The sequence below is a fragment of the Hemiscyllium ocellatum genome, chromosome 34, assembly GCF_020745735.1.
Source record: "Hemiscyllium ocellatum isolate sHemOce1 chromosome 34, sHemOce1.pat.X.cur, whole genome shotgun sequence".
NCBI classification, from domain to species: Eukaryota; Metazoa; Chordata; class Chondrichthyes; order Orectolobiformes; family Hemiscylliidae; genus Hemiscyllium; species Hemiscyllium ocellatum.
The window spans coordinates 18112267-18136219 of NC_083434.1; the positions used below are offsets into that span (position 1 = coordinate 18112267).

Here is a 23953-nt window from a genome sequence, read left to right on the forward strand (position 1 = left end):
TTATTAGCCTTGCCAAAATCCATTTCCTCACTTCTCCAGATAAAATTCCAATTGACACATCTGTCCATCTGACTAGTCCATTGATAGCTTTTTGCAGTCTGCTGCTTCTCCTTTATTATCAAACGTATAAGTTTTCTTATTGTCTGAACACTTCTTGATTATCCAACCTACTGTTAAGTCCAAATCATTGCTATACATTTCAAAAAGTCAGAAAGCTGGCAATGAGCCATGTCGAATCCATTAGGAACACCCTTCCAATCACAAAACCATCCTAACACAAATCACAAAAATCATTATCGTTTTTCCCATCACTTAGCTAATTTTGGATTTATTCTGCCACTTTTCCTTGAATGTCATGAACTTTCAAAAGTTGATCAGAAAGGACTTTTACAAAATACCTTGCTAAAATCTTATGTCGACTACATAAAATGTGCTCCATCTCTGAGCCCTGATTCTGGTCAACTTCGTTAAACACAAACTTCCCTTAATAAATCTATCCATCTTGGTTAATCCATGCCTTTCTAACTGTCCATTAGAAAATTTTCCAATAATTTGACCATCCTGCTTCGGGTGAAATGTCTCCAATGAGTTAGTCTATTCCTTTTCCACTTTTTAAACAAAATGACAATAATGGCATCTCATTTGAAATCAGACAAGTTTGAAAGTGACCGTCAACATTTGTTTTACTTAACATCCTGGAAGATATTTGATCTGAATGTGGTAATTTGTCTATATTTAAAGGTTTATCTGGAACTTACATTGGGACCAAATAACATCAAGCCTAGAAGAAGGGCCATCAGATATGTTTCAAGTAAAGAGTATGACAAAGCTATGTGCAATTACCAAAATTATTCATCAGTACACTGGGAAAGTATTCAAAAATGGAGATATACTTCCATGAGTAAAAATTGGGCAAAAGAACACAACAAGCTTGTAGACTGACAACACAGCACTGCTTGTGGAATCATAAGAGGCCTTTCAAAGTATCATAGATTAAGTAAAATCCGGAAGTTTAGAATATGAATTGACTTTGAACATCAAAAAGACAAAACAATGACAGGAAAAAAGACATTAGAAGAAATTAGATTGAAGTTTGAAATGGGTGGTCAGTACTGATAGTGCGATTGTAGGATTGATGGTACTGGGGCATGTCAGGAGATGAGAGAAGCTTGTAGGATGGGCAACACTGGAATCATCGGTGATTTGAATTCAGGCATGGACTGGGTAATCCAGTTGAGCAATAAAACTGTGAAGGACAGGTTTTTGGGAGTGTCATATGAATGGTTTGCTAGAAAGTCATGTTGAAGAGAGGACCAGAAGACATGCTATTTTGGATTAAATATTATGCAATGAGAAAGCTGATTAATAATATTGTTGTAAAAGAACCTTGAGGGATGAGTGACGACAACATGTTTGAAAGTAAGGTAGTTCAATCTGAAGCAAAGGTGTTTAATTTGCATAAGGGAAATTATGAAAGCATGAAGCACAAATTGACCTGTATTGGGAAAGTACATAAATAGGCATAACTGCACGTTGGTCTTTAGAGAGCTAATACATAACTTATAGCATGTGAACATTCCTTCAAAGTACAAGACTTCAAAAAAGATCAGTCATTCATAGTTGTCAAAGAAAGTCAGGGCCTTATAAAATTAAAAGGAACGGTTTATAAATTAGCCAAAAATGGTAAGACTGAGAATATAGCAATTGAGGACCAAAAACACACAAATGTAGACTGAAAAGTCTTCTCCAGGTATGAAAAGAAAACATTTGGCTAAGCCAAATGTAGTTTCATTAAAAGCAGTCAGGAGAATTATAATGGGGAATAGTGACATGGCAAAGAAGCTAAGTGATTTAGTTTGTAATCTGTTTTCGCTGAGTACAATACAAGAAGTCTCTTAGAATTAGAGATTCCACTACCCCCTCCCCCCACCACCCCAAGTGACTAGAGAAAATTAGGAATTGAAGGAAAGTAATATTAGTAGCAAGGTTGGACTGGAGAAATTATTGGGGCTGACAGTTGGTAAATCCTTGGGACCTGATACCTTACATCCCATATTGAATGAAATGTATGTAAAGATAATTGATGCATTGGTAATCATCTTCTAAAATTCCAGAGATTGTGAAATGATTCACGCAGATTAGAAACTTGCAAATTTCACCCCGTTATGTAAGAAATGAGCAAATGGAAAAACTGCAACTACAGAACTAACTTGGTTCTATTACTATTTATCTTTCTAATCATCTTCATCTTCTCACGAACATTGATGAATTCTATCATCAGAACTTACTTCAATGATGATATATATGGAAAACAATTCTGCCAACTTAGTGTAATCATAGATTTCCATCCTGTTGACTAACTGAAGCAAGTCTCTTATGCCAACATAGAATCTCTTGAGATTAACTCTTCTTTTTTTGGGTTCTGCCAATGAGAAACCAATGAAATCTTAACTCCTGTCAGCCTTACATCAGTGATAGAAAATGCTAGAATCTATCATCAAGGATATGATAAATGGACACTTGGGTAAAAATGATATGATTGGGCATACTATCATGGATGATCTTGTCAGGAAATCACTGAAGGCAAACATGCAAATGCAGCAAGCTGTTAGGAAAGAACATAGAATGTTAGCCTTTATTGCAAAAGGATTTTAGTACAGGAGTAGTGAAGTCTTTCTTCAGTTGCATAAGAGCTTGGTTCAACCACACCAGATAATCTCAAGAAACACATTGCCAGAGAGGCAGTGCTATGGATGTTCATATGAAGCATATCCCTGGGATGGTAGGATTGTCCTATGATGAAAGATTGGGCAAACTAGACATTGTAGTTTCAAAGAACATTCCAATAATTAAAGGGATAGACAGGGTAGATGCAGGTAAGATGTTTCGTTGGTTGGGTGTCTAGAACCAGAACCAGGAGGAACAATCTTAAAAAGTAGGGGACGCCATTTAGGACCAGGATGAGAAGATTTTGTTTTACTCAGGATTGTGAATCTTTGGAATTCTTTACCCTAGAGGACGAGGGAAACTCTGCTTTTGAGAATAATTAAAGTCAATATTGATAAATGTTTGGGTATCAATGTCATAAAGAGTTAGCGGGACATTGTGAATGAAAGGCATTGAAGTGTTCAATCAGCCGTGATTGTAATAAATGGCGGAGTAGGCTCAAAGGACTGAATGGCTTATTCCTGTTCCTAAGTGGAGAGCAGCAGAAACGGGTCAACCTTGTTGCAGTTGGATGACAGAGGTTGCAGATATGCTACAGTGGATGTGTAAGGATGACTTGAGACAGATATCATAACAGCAGACTTCCTGGCAGGAGTAACTGCATAAGAAGCAGTAGCAGCAAAAGTTGATAAGTTTCTAACAGTAATGTAGTACAGGGATGTTATTTTAAAATGTACAGCCCATGTTCAATAAAACCTGCAGTGTTTTTTCAATCTGCATTTTTTGCAAAATATGCAGAGAAAACACAATGTAAGGCAAATAAGATGCAAAAGATGCTTAATCTGTATAACTTCAGTTTTCTTTCTGGAAAATGACTATCTGTTGTTCACTTGAACAATATTTGCTATATGTCCAAATTATATAACATTACCATTTTCAATGCTTCCCATCTTTTCCAGGTGTTCTTTTCCTTGGAGAGCACGATGAGGAGTATGTTTTTACATTGCCAAGTGCCTATGCACGTTCAATATTGACAGTCCCTTGGGTAGAACTAGGGGGTAAAGTCAGTATTAACTGTGCCAAGTCTGGTTACTCTGCTGCAGTCACATTCCATACAAAGCCTTTCTATGGAGGAAAAGTCCACAGGTAATTTATAAATGCTTAGTATACATTAACCGTATTGTGAAAACAGCGTTTGGATGAATTAGAAAAACTCTCTTTAAATCACATTCTCTTGCCTGCTGGAATCAGCAGAAAATGAAGGAGCAATTGATTGTTCAGGTGATTAGAAATTTCTCATACGCAATTCCAGAAATGTACAAATTTAGATTTTATAGAGTGGAGTTTGATTTTTATTTACTGAATAGAAAACAGGCCACCATAAATCTATTGAAATTGGTCTGCCATGTTGCTTTTGACATTTTATACCATTTCTTGAAATCTGTCTGACCTGTTTTTAGCCAATTGACAAAAAATCAGGATGAAGGACTGTTACTTGGTTTTGTCAAGTGTTTTATGATGCTGGACCATAGTTCTCTGTCTAGTGACTCCCTAGTTTCAACTGAACAGTTTGAGAAACCGAGGTGAAGAAAAAGAGAGGAAATGATTATGCAGCACTGTTTAAGAAGGGTAGGGCTTATGCTCGAAACGTCGAATTCTCTATTCCTGAGATGCTGCCTAACCTGCTGTGCTTTGACCAGCAACACATTTGCAGCTGTGATCTCCAGCATCTGCAGACCTCATTTTTTACTAGTAAGGACAACACAGGTAACTATAGACCAGTGAGCCTGATGTCGGTGGTGGGCAAGTTGGGGGACAGGATGTACATGTATTTGGAAAGACAAGGACTGATTAGGGATAGTCAACATGGCTTTATGCATGGGAAATGTGTCTCAAACTTGATTGAGGTTTTTGAAGAAGTAACAAAGAGGATTGATGAGGGCAGATCGGTAGATGTGATCTCTCTGGACTTCAGTAAGGCATTCGACAAGTCCATGGGAGACTGGTGAGCAAGGTTAGATCTCATGGAATATAAGGAGAACTCGCCATTTGGATACAGAACTGGCTCAAAGGTAGAAGACAGAAAGTGGAGGCCTGTGATCAGTGGAGTGCCACAAGGACCGATGCTGGGTCCGCTACTTTTCTTCATGTGAGCATAAGAGGTATAGTTAGTAAGTTTGCTGATGACACCAAAATTGGAGGTGTAGTGGACAGTGAAGAGGGTTACCTCAGATTACAACAGGATCTTGACAAATGGGCCAATGGGCTGAGAAGTGGCAGATGAAATTTAATTTAGATAAATTCGAGGTGCTGCATTTTGGGAAAGCAGATTTTAGCAGGACTTATACATTTAATGGTAAGGTCCGAGGGAATATTGCTGAACAAGGAGACTTCGAGTGCAAGTTCATAACTCCTTGAAAGTGAAGTCACAGGTAGATAGGATAGTGAAGAAGGCATTTGTTATGCTTTCTTTTATTGGTCAGAGTATTGAGTACAGGAGTTGGGAGATCATGTTGCGGCTGTATAGGATATTGGTTAGGCCACTGTTGGAATATTGTGTGCAATTCTGTTCTCTTCCTATTGGAAAGATGTTGTGAAACTTGAAAGGGTTCAGAAATGATGTACAAGGATGTTGCCAGGGTTGGAGGATTTGAGCTATAGGGAGAGATTGAATAGGCTAGGGCTGTTTTCCCTGGAGCATCGGAGGGTGAGGGGTGACCTTATAGAGGTTTACAAAGTTATGGGGGCATGGATAGGATAAATAGACAAAGTCTTTTCCCTGGGGTGTGGGAGTTCAGAACTAGAGGACATAGGTTTAGAGTGAGTGTGGAAAGATGTAAACGAGACCTAAGGGGCAACTTTTTCACACAGAGGGTGGTATGTGTATGGAATGAGCTGCCAGAGGAAGTGGTGTAGGCGGGTACAATTGCAACATTTAAAAGGCATTTGGATAGGTATATGAATAGGAAGGGTTTGGAGGGATGTGGGCCAGGTGCTGGCAGGTGGGACGAGATTGGGTTGAGATATCTGATCGGCATGGATGAGTTGGACCGAAGGGTCTGTTTCCGTGCTGTACATCTCTATGACTCTATGACTAAGAAATAAAAGAAAACAAAGGTGATGGGTCAGGCGAATTAAAATTTACTTTGGAATGGGATGGGTGTATTGAAAAAATAGAAATACATTGGCTACTTCACATTGCTCTTAAATACTTCAGTTTGAAAACAAAAATGAACTTAATACACCAAACATTTATTTGCTAATTTTTGATTTAACAGTTGATTTACTAACACTGATGACTTTTTTTTACCTCCACACCACCTCAATCTCATGCCACTAAATGGCTCTGATACTTCCTAAATTTTCCTTTATCCTTAATAATATTGCTGGTGTTATCCAACATTTAAAACATATCCAGTGCTGTTACCTTGGGTTAGCTCTTTTGTAATTGCTTACAGTAAACAACTCTGCAGAACTTTAGTCAATTCCTTTTCCAGCTTTCAGTTCGTAATGTGTATTCTGAGTTGAGTTCACTTTTTCTGAACCCACCAACAACCCCCATTTATCATTAGTTTATACACTTGCCAATGTAGTAGAAAGTGAGGACTGCAGATGCTGGAGCTTTTCAAAGTCAAAGTGTAGTGCTGGAAAAAGCACAGCAAGTCAGGCAGCATCCGAGGAGCGGGTGAGTTGATGTTTCGAGCATAAGCTCTACATCAGGAATATGGAGGGGGAAGGCGGCTGAGAGATAAATAGATAGGGTGGGGGGAGCGGGGGGAGGGGATTCTGGGGAAAGGTAGGTGGGAAGGCAATAGGTGGATACAGATGGGAGGTAATTGTGATAAGTAGGCGGAGAGGCTGGAACGGATAAGTGGGAAGCAAGATGGATAGGTAGGTCAGGTAAGAAGGCTGTGTCAAGTTGCAAGGTTGAATCTGGGATGAAGTGGTCAAGGGGAGATTTGGAAACTGGTGAAGTCTATGTCGATGCCATGTGATTGTAAGGGCCTGAGGCGTTCTTCCTCCAGCTGGCAGGTAGCTTTGAATTGGCAGTGGTGGAGGCCCAGGACTGACAAGGGAGTGGGATGGGGAGTTGAAATGGTTGGCCACTGGGCAGTGGGGTTTTTTGGTGCGTGCGTACCAGAGATGTTCCCTGAACCGCTCCATAAGTTTGCATTCTGTCTCCCTGATGTAGCAGAGACCACATCAAAAGCAACAGATGCAGTAGATGAGGTGGGTGGATGTGCAGAAAAATCTCTACCAGATTTGAAATGATCCTTTCGGGCCTTGGACTGAGGTGAAGGTGGAGGTGTGGGTACAGGGTTTAAAACTCGTGCTGCGGCAAGGGAAACTGCCAGGTGTGGATGGTTGTTTGGTGGGGGACGTGGACCTAATGAGGCACTCGCAGATGAAATGGTCTCTTTGGAATGCAGATCGGGGTGGGGAGGAAAATATTTATTTGATGAGGTCTGACTGTAGGTGGCGGAAATGGCAGAGGATGATGCACTTTCTATTGTACTATTTCTTAATTATCAAAAAATGCTCCCAGAAGCAGCCCTTTTTAAACCTTTAACTCTGCTGACTGAACACAGATTGCTGAAGGATAAAGTAATGTTTCTTTGACGACTTTGTCAGTAATGCTCACATCAGCAGCCTTGAACTGATATCAAAATATAAACACAATATTTATATTTTGTGCTGCTTAAAATGGACTGGATATTGTAGTCAGCATTACAGGAAGTGTGTTCATAAATCACTTTGCTAAAGGTTACCCCCAAGGTTTTCCTGGGATTTAGAGGGCAGTATGCTGTAATATGTTGTCTGTTTCAGCACAACATATTTTACAGGAAATGTTGAGTGTTTTATGAGCAATGCAAGTAACTGTATTTCTCTTCAGCCAGTTAAGCGGAAGAATCCTCTCTGAGATGCACAGAGTTGGATCTTGACATGGCAACAGAGACGAGTAAAAGATGGATTTGTATGCAAATTCAAGCTGTAATGTGGTGTGCCATTTGCCCAACACTGAGCAGCTTCCACTAGACTTTTGCAGAAATGATTTCTTGGTGAAGGCAGCCATCAACTTGATGGTGGCAGCCTGGGAATTACAAACACAATACTCCAACTGTGGTCTTAACTAATGTCTTCCATAAGTTCTCTATAACTGATTTTTTTCTTGCCTCTATTAATAAAACCTAGAATTCTGAGTTTCTTTATTTTTCTATTGATGTGGGTGTCTATGGAAAGACCACACTTTTGCCTATCTTTAATTTCCCTTGAACTGATTGGCTCTCCAGGCCATTACTGGGTATATTACAGTGGATCTGGAATCACTTGTATCAGAGCAGGTTAAGATGGACAACGTTCTTTTCCAAAAAGCAATAGTGAACCAGGTGTTTCTTTATGACAATCAATGGTGGCCACTAGCGTTGCCTTCAGCTCTGGATTTTATTTCAGTTTAATTCAAATCCCACAATCTATCATGGTGTTATCTCTCCCTGTCCTGTTACTTTTCACTTATGCCTTCATATTCCCAGATCTCTTCTCCTGTACATTCTGACGTATAGTTCCCAGATGTTACACTGTCTCACATTTTCTGTCTACCAAAATATTGCACATTGCACTTCTCTGCATTGAACTTCGTCTGTCACCCAATTAAAGTATTAATGCGATTTGGAAGCTCTGCGTTGCCCTCTTTATAATATACAATGTTCCAATGCTTTGTATTATCCACAAACTTTGAATTTGTACTCTGTATACCAAGTTCAGAATCATAGAATCCCTACAGTTTAGAAAGAGTCTGCACCAACCCTACAAAGAGCATCCCACGCAGATCACTCTCCTTCCAACCCCCTACCCGTAACCCCATATTTACCACAGCCAATCCATCTAAACTGCATATCTTTGGATTGTGAGAGGAAACCAGAGAATCTGGCGCAAACCCAGATCACTGGCATTGTGAAGCAGCAGTGCTAACCACTGTGCCACCCTAAAATGTCTAGATTATCACCATATACTGGGGAGAGCAAGGTTCTTGATACCCCTGGGGATCTCCACTATAACCTTTCCATAACCATGGAGTCACAGAAGTGTTAGGACACAGAAAGAGGCCATTCAGTGCGAATGTGTACCAGTCTTTGAGCATTATAATTTAGAGTAAAAAGTGAGGTCTGCAGATGCTGGAGATCAGAGCTGAAAATTTGTTGCTGGTTAAAGCACAGCAGGTCAGGCAGCATCCAAGGAACAGGAAATTCGACGTTTCGGGCCAGAGCCTGATGAATTTCCTGTTCCTTGGATGCTGCCTGACCTGCTGTGCTTTCACCAGCAACAAATTTTCAGCATTATAATTTAGTACCATTTTCCTGCCTTTTCTCAATATCCTTACACATTGAATATCTATTTGAATAAAAACAAAGCCATCTTCAATGCCTTAGTTGAACTTGCCTCCATCCCATAGAGTCATAGCAATGTACAGCACAGAAACAGACCCTTCAGTCCGACTCATTCATGCCGACCAATTATTCTATATTAATCTAGTCCCATTTGCCAGCATTTGGTCCATATCCGTCTCAACCCTTCCTATTCATATAGCCATCCAGAGACCTTTCAGATGTTATTTTACCAGCATCCACCACCTCCTTTGGCAGCTCATTCCATACACGCAATAACCTCTGCGTGAAAATGTTGCTCCTTAGGTCCCTTTCAAATCTTTCCCCCCTCATCTATGCCTATGGCTTCTAGTTTTGGGCTCCCATAATGCAACATGACCTTCCAACTCCTATACTCAATGTATTAACCAATAAAGGCAAGTGTTCCAAGCGCTGCCTTCACTACAGTCTACCTGCGACTCTGCTTTCAAGAAACTGTGAACCTGCACCCCAGAAGAATATCTTGCAGTCTTTCTGTAACATTTTTAACCTGGCATCAGTGGGGCAGCATACCATCCAAGAAACATATCTGAGGAGCACAACGGCACAGTGGTTAGCACCGTGCCTCACGGTTTCAGTGTTTCAGTTTCATCCCACAGTCCAAAGTTGTGCATGTTAGGTGGAATGGCTTGCTAAATTGTCCAGGGACGCACAAGCTTGGTGGATTACCTGTGGGAAATGCAGGGTTACATGGGTAGGGTAGGAGTGTGGGACTGCTGGGATGCTGTTCACAGATTGGTGTGGACTCGATGGCCCAAATGACCTGCTTCTCATTCTATTATTCTATCTATGGATGCAGAAATGTCTGTCCATTCCCCTGTCTAACGAATCCCTTTCATGACTGTTGTTCCACTCTGCTTGTTTTCTTTGTGTATAACTGAGCCACTCAATGGTTTTGGATCTTTGCTCCATTCCTCTGAAAAGCCATTGCCATTAACAGATCCAACACAGTAAAGTTATTATCCAGAAAAGTTGTCTCAGGAAATATCTACACTACATGACTGGTTCTCTTGGACTGTTCAGTGACGCCTATTCTCTATCTTCCTGAAGGTCTCTATCTTCAGATGACCAGCTCCCTGAACACAGCGTTCTGCATTGTAGATGCAGCACAGTGATTCTAGTCACCCTCGAACCTGAAATATGTATCTGTGACTCAGTGTGTCACAGATGGGTATTCCATATAGCTTTTAAACGGTTTACTACAAACAAGATTAAATCATAAAAAGGCCCCTCAGAAGTCTCCTCTCAGGGCACTACAGAGGTGCTTACCCCCTCAACTTGCACTCTGCCTTTACCTTCAATCCTGTGGAAGTGTGAGCCTAGTAAGCTGAGCCTGTATCTGAGCAGGACACTCTTATGAGTCTTTATCTTCTAGCCACAAGCACCCCTGAGGTCACCTGCCCAAATCTCGAAAGCCACCAGGTTTCACTTTCGGGCAGGCTTGTTCCACCCCAGCCACAGACCCTGCAAGGAGAAGGATAAAGTAAATTCCTGAAGAAGGGCTCATGCCTAAAACGTCGATTCTTCTGCTCCTTGGATGCTGCCTGATCTGCTGCACTTTTCCAGCAACACATTTTCAGCTCTGATCTCCAGCCTCTGCAGTCCTCACTTTCTCCTAAAGTAAATCTTACCAAATATGTCAGTGGTACAGGCAAAACATCACTATAAATATAAGATCATATTTATAAATATATTTTCACTCCAAGTCATCATTTGTGTGATTGTCATTTACAGGAATGCTGCAGTTGCAGGAATGAAGGTAGAGAGGCTAGCCATCTTTAGCATCAGATGATGGCATAACAGTTTCTGAAGGATAGCTACTGCTTTTGTAGTGTCTGTACTTTCATTGAATGAGGAAGCAACAAATGTTTGGGATGTTTCCCTCAGTTTGGAAAGTTAACTTGTATTCACAGAGTCACAGGGACGTACAGTACAGAAACAGACACTTTAGTCCAACTCATCTATGCTGACTAGATATCCTAACCTAATCTAGTCCTATTTGTCAGCGTTTGGCCCATATCCCTCTAAACCTTTCCTATTCATATACCCATTCAGATGCCTTTTTAAAGTCTACAATTGTACCAGCCTCCACCACTTCCATTGGCAGCTCATTCCATACATGTACCACCCGCTGCGTGAAACAATTGCCCCTTTTATATCTTTCCCCTCTTATCTTAAACCTATGCCCTCTAGTTCTGGACTCCTCCCCCCCACCCACCCCAGGGAAAAGACTTGGTGTATTTATCTTATCCATGCCCCTCCTTGGTTTTAAATCAATTCTTTTTCCCATTTCAGTGTACACTCAGAACACAGAAAAACAAAAAGACATAGGTTTTTGACAATGTAGTTAAAGATAACGGTGGCACAGTGGTTAGCACTGCTGCCTCACAGCGCCTGGAGACCCGGGTTCAATTCCCGACTCAGGCGACTGACTGTGTGGAGTTTGCACGTTCTCCCCGTGTCTGCGTGGGTTTCCTCCGGGTGCTCCGGTTTCCTCCCACAGTCCAAAGATGTGCGGGTTAGGTGAATTGGCCATTCTAAATTGCCCATAGTGGAAAGGGGTAAGGGATAATGTAGGGGTATGGGTGGGTTGCGCTTCGGCGGGTCGGTGTGGACTTGTTGGGCCGAAGGGCCTGTTTCCACACTGTAAGTAATCTAAAAAAGTAATCTAATCTAATAATAGTCATTAAAAACTGTACAACGCATCACTTATGTAAAATAAGGGCTATCAAATAAGTTGTATGAGAAAACAGTGATTTTTGTGACCCAATTTGTCTTAAGAATGTTTTAAATTTAGAATATTTAAATCTTAAAATTACAGCAATTAATTTTAGAAAATGAAAATGCATGAAATCTCTCTGCGCTAATAAAGTGATTTGAATACATTTGGATAGGAATGGATAGAGGGAGTAACTTTTAGTTAAATGAATCATAGAATTATACAATACAGAAGAGACCTCGAGCACAATGAATCTACTTGAAAGCCACAATAAATCTACAGTGGTCCCACTTTCTCACACTATGGCAAATGTTATGATATTTCAAGTGCTCAACCAAGTACTTTTTAAAGGTTGTGAGGTTATCCATCTCAATAACCCTCCTAGGCACTATATTCCAGACCTCTTCCAATGAGTAAAAATGTTTTCTCTCAAATCCCCTCAAAACCTCCTGCCTGTCACCTTAAAATTCTATCCCCTTGCTATTGACACTTCAACTAAGGGGAACAGTTGATTTCTATTCACCCTATCCATGCCTCTCACAAGCCTATACACAACTATCAGGTTCCCCCTCAATCCCTGTGCTCTGAAGAAACCAATCTAAGCCTATTTAGCCTTTCTTCCTAACTAAAGTGCTCCATCTCAGGCAATCTCGTGGTGAATTTCCTTTAAGATAATTTTGTTATCAATTTAGTGAAATAATTAAGTGGGACAGCTCACTCAAGATTGTTAACTCAACATGAAATGCAACTACGAAACTTCTGATTTGGTTGTGATGCTCTATGTACATAGTAGATAATATTCTGTTAACCTGTATTGTTAACAGTGAGTAAAAAATGAGGTCTGCAGATGCTGGAGATCACAGCTGCAAATGTGTTGCTGGTCAAAGCACAGCAGGCCAGGCAGCATCTCAGGAATAGAGAATTCGACGTTTCGAGCATAAGCCCTTCATCAGGAATAAGAGAGAGAGAGCCAAGCAGGCTAAGATAAAAGGTAGGGAGGAGGGACTAGGGGGAGGGGCGATGGAGGTGGGATAGGTGGAAGGAGGTCAAGGTGAGGGTGATAGGCCGGAGTGGGGTGGGGGCGGAGAGGTCAGGAAGAGGATTGCAGGTTAGGAGGGCGGTGCTGAGTTGAGGGAACCGACTGAGACAAGGTGGGGGGAGGGGAAATGAGGAAGCTGGAGAAATCTGAATTTATACCTTGTGGTTGGAGGGTTCCCAGGCGGAAGATGAGGCGCTCCTCCTCCAGCCGTCGTGTTGTTGTGTTCTGCTGGTGGAGGAGTCCAAGGACCTGCATGTCCTCGGTGGAGTGGGAGGGAGAGTTAAAGTGTTGAGCCACGGGGTGATTGGGTTGGTTGGTTCGGGCGGCCCAGAGGTGTTCTCTGAAGCGTTCCGCAAGTAAGCGGCCTGTCTCACCAATATAGAGGAGGCCACATCGGGTGCAGCGGATGCAATAGATGATGTGTGTGGAGGTACAGGTGAACTTGTGGCGGATATGGAAGGATCCCTTGGGGCCTTGGAGGGAAGTGAGTGTGGAGGTGTGGGCGCAAGTTTTACATTTCCTGCGGTTGCAGGGGAAGGTGCCGGGGGTGGAGGTTGGGTTGGTGGGGGGTGTGGATCTGACAAGGGAGTCACGAAGGGAGTGGTCCTTGCGGAACGCTGATAGGGGAGGGGAGGGAAATATATCCTTGGTGGTGGGGTCCGTTTGGAGGTGGCGGAAATGGCGGCGGATGATACGTTGTATGCGCAGGTTGGTGGGGTGGTAGGTGAGAACCAGTGGGGTTCTGTCTTGGTGGCGGTTGGAGGAGCGGGGCTCAAGGGCGGAGGAGCGGGAAGTGGAGGAGATGCGGTGGAGGGCATCGTCGATCACGTCTGGGGGGAATCTGCGGTCTTTGAAGAAGGAGGCCATCTGGGCTGCGCGGTGTTGGAATTGGTCCTCCTGGGAGCAGATGCGGCGGAGACGAAGGAATTGGGAATATGGGATGGCGTTTTTACAGGGGGCAGGGTGGGAGGAGGTGTAGTCCAGGTAGCTGTGGGAGTCAGTCGGTTTATAATAGATGTCTGTGTTGAGTCATTGTTGTATTGTTGTTGTATTGTTAACAGTTTACTTCATGAGAGCTCAGGCTGAAGAAAGAGCTGTGCTACAGCAGATATTTTCCAAGCTATACTGCAAGGGTTCTCTCTGGGAGTATGAGATCACTGTGCAAATCCAGCCAGAGTTACTTTTGCATTTGTCCAGGATTGTCCTAATTCATTTATGGTATGAGAAAATGCTGATTGTGCGCTCTGCCAATATGGCATTCTGTATTTATTTGTTATGCTATTATTGCTAATGAAGAATTGGTGATAAATTTGGATATGTTTACAGAAAAAAACCTTAGTTCGGACACAAGAATGGACCTATAACTCGTTAATTACTTGTTGAATAGGTGGCATTAATTTGTTACTTCCATTTTGGAACAGTATCTTTGGCCCTAATCATAGTCACAAATTACACTCTATATTGTGATAAAGGTAAGGTATCCTTCCTTGGCCTTCTCAAACTGTTTGCAGCCTATGATATGGTTGACAATACCATCCTCGATCCCCTCTAGACTTGACTCTTCCAACACACCCCTAGCTAGTCTCTCACATTCTACATTCCGTATACTGAAGTCATCCAGAACTCTGTTGCTCTATCTCTCTTAAAATCCTGTTTAGCTATTACCTCTTGCTCACTGACATACATTGGTTCTTGTTTTAAAATTCCTCCATGTCTTCACCACTCCTTTGTTCTATCTCTGTAATGTTCTCCATCCCCTCAGTCGTCTGAGACATCAGCACTTCTCCAATTCTGGCTGTGATTTTAACTGATTCACCATTGGCAGCTGTCCGTTCAGCTACCAAAGCTATAAGGTCTGGAATTCCTAGTCTTTGCCTCTCTTCCTGTCTGTCTTCCTTTAATCTTGAAAGCCTATTTCTTTGAACAAACATTTGGCTGTCTGCCCTTAAGTTGACTTATTTGGCTTGGTGTCCAATTTTGTTTGATAACAATCCTGCAAAGTGCCTTGTGATAATTTTACATTGTTAAAGTCTGCAAGTAATTGTTGTTTATGGTTGCACAAAGCAAATTTTCCCTTTAATACTGATTAACAGTTGAGATGAGTTGATGAAGGTCTGTTGAAATTTTAGTTGCAGGGGTAGGCATCAGGCATGGAGTAGTTAGCATAGCTTCAGATGTGCGATTTAGATTTTTTCAAATCAGATGTTAAGGCGCACTTCTGGAGAGGTAGGACTTGACTTGAATCCAGGCTTCCTGGTTGTACTACATTGCACTACAAGACCCCAATATGTGCTATTTACAAACACACTCATCCAGTTTTGAAGCTGAATGTAGGCCACTATTAAAGAATGAGAATTTGATGGTGAGTCACAGCCATGGGTAATATTTTCCCCAAAGGCTTCAGGACCACAATGTCATGATCAAGTGGGAGTCAGACCACATGGGAAGCAGTCACGAGGCTGCAATTTTTCTTGAATTGGCCAGTTCATGGCCAGGGAATGAGTTTTTTTTATCCAGTGAAAAAAGTGAGCTTGTTTTCCAAGATGGAGGACCAATACATGGTCCCCAGCAGTGAGGAAATCGCATTGTTTCAGGTAAATTGGAGAGAAGGCGGCCCAAAATGGATACTATTTCTCTAATCCTTTTAACTTAACTTAAGATTAACTTAAGTTTAACTTTAACGGAGAGACTTGGTGGCTCAGTGGTTAGCACTGCTGCCTCACAGCGCCAAGGACCCAAGTTCAATTCCCGATTCCCGCCTTGGGCAACTGTCTGTGTGGAGTTTGCACATTCTCCCTGTGTCTGTGTGGGTTTCCTCCGGGTGCTCTGGTTTCCTCCCACAATCCAAAAATGTGCAAGTCAGGTGAATTAGCCATGCTAAATTGCCCCATAGTGTTACGTGCATAAGTCAGGGGTAAATATACAGTAGGGAAATGGATCTGAGTGCTTTGCTCTCAAGAGAGTAGGTGTGGACTTGTTGGGCCAAAGGCCCTGTTTCCATACTGTTGGAAATCTAATCTAAATAAAAATGTATTTAACACAAAGCAGGCTACAGTTGAAGTCAGGCAGGTGAGTAGTCTGGCCTGTGCTGGAAGAATGCTGCAAATAGCTGGGCCTTTCCATGTCACCTCTGGGGACTTATAGGCTAATTGGGAAATTCTATTCAGCCTCTGACAATAGATCTTTCAACATTCAATTGTCCTGTACACCAGCTAATATGCTTGACCCTTTCAGGGCCTGAAATTGAGCATCATAAATCAGAATTTGAATAGCAGGTTAGTTTAGTTCTGAGATTTCTAACCTAAGCGTAACATTTGATCTTAAGTGAAGAATGAAGGAGAAAGAATATGTTAAGGTTATGAGCATTTACAGTGTTTCAATGTAATAAAGCACCCCCAAGGCACAGAACAGGCGTATAGTAAAGCAAAATTTGACATCTAGCTGAATTATGGCATGACCAATACCTTGGTAAATGAAAGGTTTTGAGCATTTTAAATGTTAAGTTTAGAAATGAAGTATAGGCAAAAGAATTCCAGAATATTGAATCTGAACACTTGAAGTCATTTCAACCAATGATGAGGCTAAAGAAGTTGGGAACGCAATAAAATCAAGAATTGGAAGAACATATAGTTCCCAGAGGATTGTGGGGCTGTTAGAGGTCACAGAAGAAGGGAGGAGATGCTGTGGAAAGGTTTAAACACAAGGATGATAAATGTAAATTTAGGAATATTTAAACCGTTCAAGGTCAGCGTTTTTCTTTCTCAATTGATTCCAGTGTTCTGCTTACAGAGTTACAGCTGAAGTGAAGCATAATCCAACAAACACAATTGTATGCAAGGCACAGGGGGAATGGAATGGAACTCTTGAATTCACATACAGTAATGGAGAAACAAAAGTAATTGATACAACCAAACTGCCAATAATAAGAAAGAAAATACGGCCCATCAAAAAACAAGGGTCGTTTGAATCTAGGTGAGTAAAACTTGAACTCTTATAAATTCATAAAGCTCTCGAATCATATTTTGTCTTCAGGTGCCAGAAACCTATAGCAAAAAGTATTGCATATTTGAATGATAAATTCTTAATTTTCAGATTTGAGAACTACATTCTCTTGTACAGTTATGTTTCTTATCAAGTCTATTGACTATCTCTAAATCCTTTAATCTGTAAGTAATTGAAAATATTACTCACCATCTTTTTCAAGATCAGGATGTCAATATGGGATATGGAACATTTTCCGTTTCAACCATCCCATTGCAACTATTAGAGCTCCTCGGCCTGTTTACATCAGAGCCAGATTTAGAACAATGGTCGCTTGATTCTGCTACAACCTCAAAAAGGTGCTTTCAATGCATAGCATGTTTGACTCTTTATCCCCCATAATGGGATAAAATAATTAGTCAGTGGGTGCATGCAGGCTACTTCAAATCATTTCACATAGAAGATCCTCCTATTGAACAGGTAAATACTATTCCATCAGCTATTGTATTTGAACCCAGAGATGAAAGATTGTGACAAAAAAGGAAATTGCTGGCTAAACTCAGCAGGTCAGACAGTATTTGTGGAGAGAAAACAGAGTTAATATTTTGGGTCTAGTGATCCTCCTTCAAGAAGATTGTTGACTAGCCCTCTGTAATGCCCAATACTTTGAGTTTTCATTAATTTTCAGTGTAATGTTTGAAGTGGGAAACTGTAATGGTCGTTGATGATGTAGTTTGTATATAGAGCAGGAATTTTCCTAGACACTGCTGAGTATTGTGAATGGACACAAGGTCGCACTGTGTGGTAAACATTCAGTCATTGGGCTGCTTTGGCAAAAGCAAGTATTGGTCAGAGGGTGAGTTCACTGTCCAGTTAATGACAATTGGTGAGCTCTCAAAATGGAGGGCCAATTACAGTCCATTTGGCATTGTCAGTAAAGTGGATGAGCCATTTTTCAATATTAAAGTAAAATATAGATCCAGAACTGAGCAACCATGGAAGAGTGGAGAGAGACACAATTGCCATTAGGTAGGCAAAAAGGGCCTTTTCAACCTGTCTGAAGTGTTGGTTTCTTGGTCTATCATGGAGAGGCCACCTCCAGGCAATTAAACTGTTCCTTGCTTCCTCCCAAAACCTGAAATTAGACTGGTAAATCCCACTTGACTTCAAACAATTAAATGTAAGTAGCAATTCATCTGTCTCCATACAGGATTCCACTTCTGTTCACAGGTCTGGAGGACCTTCAGTTCCTTCTCATTTTGTCATAGATGTAACCAGGAAAGCTCTCAACACCTTCATATTTAAAATCACAAAAGCTATGATTACTTTTGTTCAGAAATGCTATATTAGGCAATAGCCCTCATATTAATACTGATAAATTACTTTATTTGTTTGCTACCCTCCATGTGAAAACTTTACCCCTCAGGTGCCTTTTAAATCTTTCTCCTTTCAGCTGTGTAAGATCAGGTTGGAGAGGCAAATGAAAACTGGGGAAGCGATAGTGGGAGTGATGGACAGTGTCAATTCCAGGGATACAATTCTTGGAAACAACCTAGTGGCGGCACAATAGCTCAGTGGTTAGCACTGCTGCCTCACAGTGCTCAGGGACCAAATTTGATTCTAGCTTCTGGCGACTATGTGGAGTTTGCACATTCTCCCAGTGTCTGTGTGGGTTTCCTCCGGGTTCTCTGGTTTCCTCCCACAGTTCAAAAGATGTGCAAGTTAGGTGAATTGGCTATGCAAAATTGATCATTGTGTTCAGGGATGTGTAGGTTAGGTGCATTAGCCGGGTGTAAATATAGGATAGGGGGAATAGATCTGGGTTGGTTACTCTTCGGAGTGTTAGTGTGAACTTGTTGGGCCGAAGGCCCTGTTTTCACGCAGTAAGAATTCTCTGATTCTATGAATCTTGCAGGATCCAATGTGGGAGTGTCACCCCTAGTGGAGAAACTGAAGGAAGACCATGGAACTGAGGAGTTAAAAGGAAATACCCTGAAACTTTTCCAGACTCTGTAGTAGCAAGAGCCCACTATTATAAGTTACAGCAAGAAGGAAAACTAAAGAGAAAGACGAAGGAGTTGAGGTTCAGTTAGTTGGCACCCTGTTTGAAGAAAAACCTGAACAGGTAGAGAGGGTCAGGTAGAGGTGTTTAGTCCTGAGAGGCTAATGGACTTGCAATAGAAAGATAAGACAATAAATAATCTATATTATGATACATACTCAGAAAAGGAACAGAATGTATTCCTGAGGATTGTTATCTTTAAGATAGATTCCTAATGTGAAAATGGAGACCACGACAGGTTAGTGCAGAGAACAAGTGGGCGGAAGTGCACCAGATTGTGCTGCCGGTAGCAGAGAGACAGGAAGTATTGCGAGTAGCACATTAATTACCTGTAGGAGGCCATTTAACTGTGAGGAAGGTTCAGGGTAACATACAAAAGCACTTTTTTGGCTTGAACTGCATAATGATGTGGTTGAATTTTGTCGTACCTGTAAAATGTGCCAAATGGTAGGGAAGCCACAGGTGGTAATAAAACCAGCACCTTTGTTGCCAATTCCCACATTTGAAGAACCTTTCACGCAGGTTATGATTGATTGTGTAGGTCCCCTCCCTAAAACTAAAAGTGAGAACCAGTATTTGCTAACCATAATGGATGTGTCTACCAGATTTCCGGATGCATTTCCATTACCGCGTGTTCAGGCAAAAAGAATGGTGGAGGAGTTGGTAACTTACTTTACCTGATATGAGCTATTCAGGGAGATTCAGTCAGACCGAGAGACTAATTCCAGAATCCCAGGGAGTCTTGGAAAGGTGGCATCAGACCCTGAAGACTGTGTTATAAGAGCGTACTATCAGGATTACCCGAATGATTGGGACAAAGCTGTCCCATTCATATTGTTTGCCATCAGAGATACCCAAACGATTTGATTCAGTTTTCTCCCTTTGAGTTAATATTCAGACACAAAGTGAGAGGGCATTTAAAATTAATCAAGGAAAGAGTGATAGGACTGAAGTCAGAGATCCCACACTTGGATTATGTATCAGAGGTGAGGGAGAGATTAAACCAGGTAGGTGAATTAGCTAAACAGCACCTGAAGAGGGCTCAGCATAGAATGAAGCAGGAGGTAGGTAAAAACTCTACAATTCAGATATTTTCTGATGGGGATAGTGTATTAGTATTGCTACCAGTGATAGGAGATACCTTCAAAACCAGAGTTAGTAGTCCCTATCAAATTGGCAAGCAGTTGAGTCAGTTAAATTATCTGGTAATGATGCTGGATACGAAAAAGACTTCCTGAAGAAGGGCTCATGCCCGAAACGTCAATTCTCCTGCTCCTTGGATGCTGCCTGACCACCTGTGTTTTTCCAGCAACACATTTTCAGCTCAGGAGAAAAACTGTATCGGATGTGTCATGTGAATATGTTGAATCCTTACTTTAATAGAGATAGGGATCTGACAAACAGGTGTCAGTTACTGCCCTGCAGAGTGAGGAATCAAATCCAGATGATGTGGATTTTGATGTGCCTCAAAATAAGTTAAATAACGAGGAAGTGCTTGAAACATGGAACAGGATAGTGAGCTATCTGCCTCAGGAACAAAGAACCGAGTTGAAAGGTTTGTTCCAACGGTATGAAGACCTTTGTAGGAATAGAATGGGGAGGACTAATACCATTGTGCAAGAGGTGGAGGTAAGGAATGCTGTTCCGATATAACAACATCCCTACATGTTTAATGCTCTGAAAGCGACACAGGTACAGAGGAATTGGATGCAATGCTCAAAGGAGACATCATAAAACTCAGTCAGAGAGAGTGGAGTTTGCTGATTGTTCGTTCTCAAACCTGACAGGACTCGATGTTTTTGTGTGGACTATCGGAAGGTCAAGGCCATAATTAAATCAGACTCCTATCCAATACCAAGTTTGGAGAACTGTAGAGAGAAAGCTGGACAAGCCACTTACATCACAAAATTGGACTTAGTCTGTGGTTATTGACAGGGTACCTTTATTGAAGAAAGCAAAAGAGATTTCCGTATTTGTGATCCCAAATGGGCTCTATATCAATTTAAAGTGATACCCTTTGGAATAAAGAACACACCAGCCATATTTCAAAGACTCATGAACAGAGTTTTAGCAGGATTACGTCATTGTGATGTCTATATTGATGATGTGGTGGTCTTTAGCTATTCATGGAAAGAATCTGGTAGCGCTGTTTGAAACATTGAGTGAGGCAAAGCTGGTTATAAGTCTAGCGAAGACAAAATTCATGAACGCAGAGGTGATGTTCTTGGAGCATAACATCAGGCAAGGAAGGATGACCCCAAGGAATGTGAATGTGAAAGCCATCGAGGAATTTCCTCGATCATCCTCAAAGAAAGAAGTGTTTTTGGGACTGAGCAGATTCTACCGGAAGTTTGTACCAAACTATGGTAGTGTGGTGGCACTGCTAACAGATTTGTTTAAAAAAAAACACAAAATTTCAGTGGACAGAACAATGCCTGGAGGCATTTGAGAATTTAAAAGCCACGTAAACCACCGCCAGTTTTAGGTACACCAAATTTTAAAAAACCCTTTAAAGTTGCAATTGATGGCAGTGATTTAGTGGTTGGATCCGAAAGATGATGATGGAGCAGAAAACTCAATATTCACCAGAGAAGAGTGTTATTGAGTTTAGTCCTGATCTTACAACGTTTTAATGTTTATGTGACGAACAATGTTTCAGAGACATTGTTGTGTACATGGACTACAACACCCTCACATTTTTGGAAAGATTTAAAGACAAAACTATGAGACTATTTCATTAGAATCTTATGTTACACACTTTTAATTTAGAAATTATACACCTTGCAGGTCATATAAAATATTATTGTGGATTTGAAAGCAAAGATCGAGCCGATACGGTCCAATGTTATTTATACGTGCAGAATTAATATGAAAAGTATAACTTAGATTAATACTATATGTATTTATTAATGGCTTTACTTTTTAGAAAAAGTGAAGCCATCATTTCATTATGATTGTTCATTAGACAGAAAATGCTTTTCTAAGTTTAAAGTACAGCAAATGCTGTCAGTATGCGGAACAGCTGGGAGTCAGGATGTTTCAAAATTGGCTGTTAAATGGAACTTTGTTTGCTGTTTTGACAACAATTCAAACCTGACCAATTTGAGTCATACAGATGTACAGCACGGAAAGCACATTCCACACACACACCACCCTCTGCGTGAAAAAGATGTCTCTTAGATCCCTTTTATATATTCCCCTCTCACTCTAAATCTATGTCCTTTAGTTCTGGACTCCTCCACCCCAGAGAATTACCTTGACTATTTATCCTATCCATGCCCCTCAAGATTTTATAAACCTTTATAAGGTTACCCCTCAGCCTCCAACACTCCAGGGAAAACAGCCCCACTCTATTCAACCTCTTCCTACAACTCAAATCCTCCAAATGTGGCAACATCCTTGTAAATCTTTTCTGAACCCTTTCACGTTTCACAAGATCCTTCCGATAGAAAGGAGACCAGAATTGCACGCAGTATTCCAAAAGTGGCCTAATTAATGTCCTGATGAAGGGCTTTTGCCTGAACATCGATTCTCCAGCTCCTTGGATGCTGCCTGACCTGCTGTGCCTTTCCAACACCACACTCGTGACACTAATCGCCAGCATCTGCAGTGCTCACTTTCACCAGTGTCCTGCACAGCTGCAATATGACATCCCAACATATATACTCATTGCTCTGACCAATAAAGGAAAGCATACCAAACGTTGCCTTCAGTGTTTTATCTATCTGTGACTCTACTTTCAAGAATACTGATAGAAACCAAACAATCTGCCCTTCAAAGCCAGTAAATAGTAGTGGATTAAAAATAACTGCAAGACTGAGAGAGCTAATCTCTACGACACTTGACAAAAGTTCAACAATCTTGTTCTGACAAAACAATCAATCAGTCTTTATTAACAAGGAAACTGCATACAGAGTGGCTGAACTTGGAAAAGAGAGAGATGATCACAGCTGAGTCTCTACAAGTTTGCACTTACAGAGAGAGAAGCAGGAATACTTATACTTAAAACTTATCAGTAACTACCACTAGAGGTTAGTCATCCATTAGACCGATACACTGAATTATGATCTGGGTTATTACTTCAGAGGTTTATCATATTAACCTCCGAAACCTGGTGTCCCATATATCATTTATAGAGTCATAGAGATGTACAGCATGGAAACAGACTCTTCAGTCCAGATATCCCAACTTAATCTAGTCCCACCTGCCAGCACCCGGCCCATATCCCTCCAAAGCCTTCCTATTCATATACTCATCCAAATGCCTCTTAAATGTTGCAATTGTACCAGCCTGCACCACATCTTCTGGCAGCTCATTCCATACACGTACCACTCTCTGCATGAAAAAGTTGCCCCCTAGGTCTCTATTATATCTTTCCCCTAACACCCTAAACCTATGCGCTCTAGTTCTGGACTCCCCGACCCCAGGGCAAAGACTTTATCTATTTATCCTATCTGTGCCCCATATAATTTTGTAAACCTCTATAAGGTCACCCCTCAGCCTCTGACGCTCCAGGGAAAACATCCCCAACCTGTTCAGCCTCTCCCTATAGATCAAATCCTCCAACCCTGGCAACATCCTTGTAAATCTTTTCTGAACCCTTTCAAGTTTCACAACATCTTTGCGATAGGAAGGAGACCAGAATTGCACGCAATGTTCCAACAGTGGCCTAACCAATGTCCTGTCCAGCAGCAACATGACCTCCCAACTCCTGTACTCAATACTCTGAGCAATAAAGGAAAGCATACCAAACACCACCTTCACTATCCTATCTACCTGCGACTCCACTTTCAAGGAGCTATGAACCTGCACTCCAAGGTCTCTTTGTTCAGCAACACTCCCTAGGACTTTACCATTAAGTGTATAAGCCCTGCTAAGATTTGCTTTCCCAAAATGCAGCAGCTCGCATTTATCTGAATTAAACTCCATCTGCCACTTCTCAGCCCATTGGCCCATCTGGTTAAGATCCTGTTGTAATCTGCAGTAACCCTTTTCGCTGACCATTACACCTTCAATTTTGGTGTCATCTGCAAACTTACTAACTGTACCCCTTATGCTCGCAT

At 41.4% G+C, this 23953-nt stretch overlaps 1 protein-coding gene across 1 annotated transcript in view; it reads left to right on the plus strand.

Annotated features, from left to right (window-relative positions):
- Positions 1-23953, plus strand: part of LOC132832258 (oxysterol-binding protein-related protein 10-like) — a 240495-nt gene that overhangs the window by 200997 nt on the left and 15545 nt on the right. The window contains exons 9-10 of the mRNA XM_060850094.1: positions 3627-3813; positions 16637-16819. Of these exons, the coding sequence (XP_060706077.1) occupies positions 3627-3813; positions 16637-16819 (370 nt within the window). The remainder of the gene's footprint in view (positions 1-3626; positions 3814-16636; positions 16820-23953) is intronic.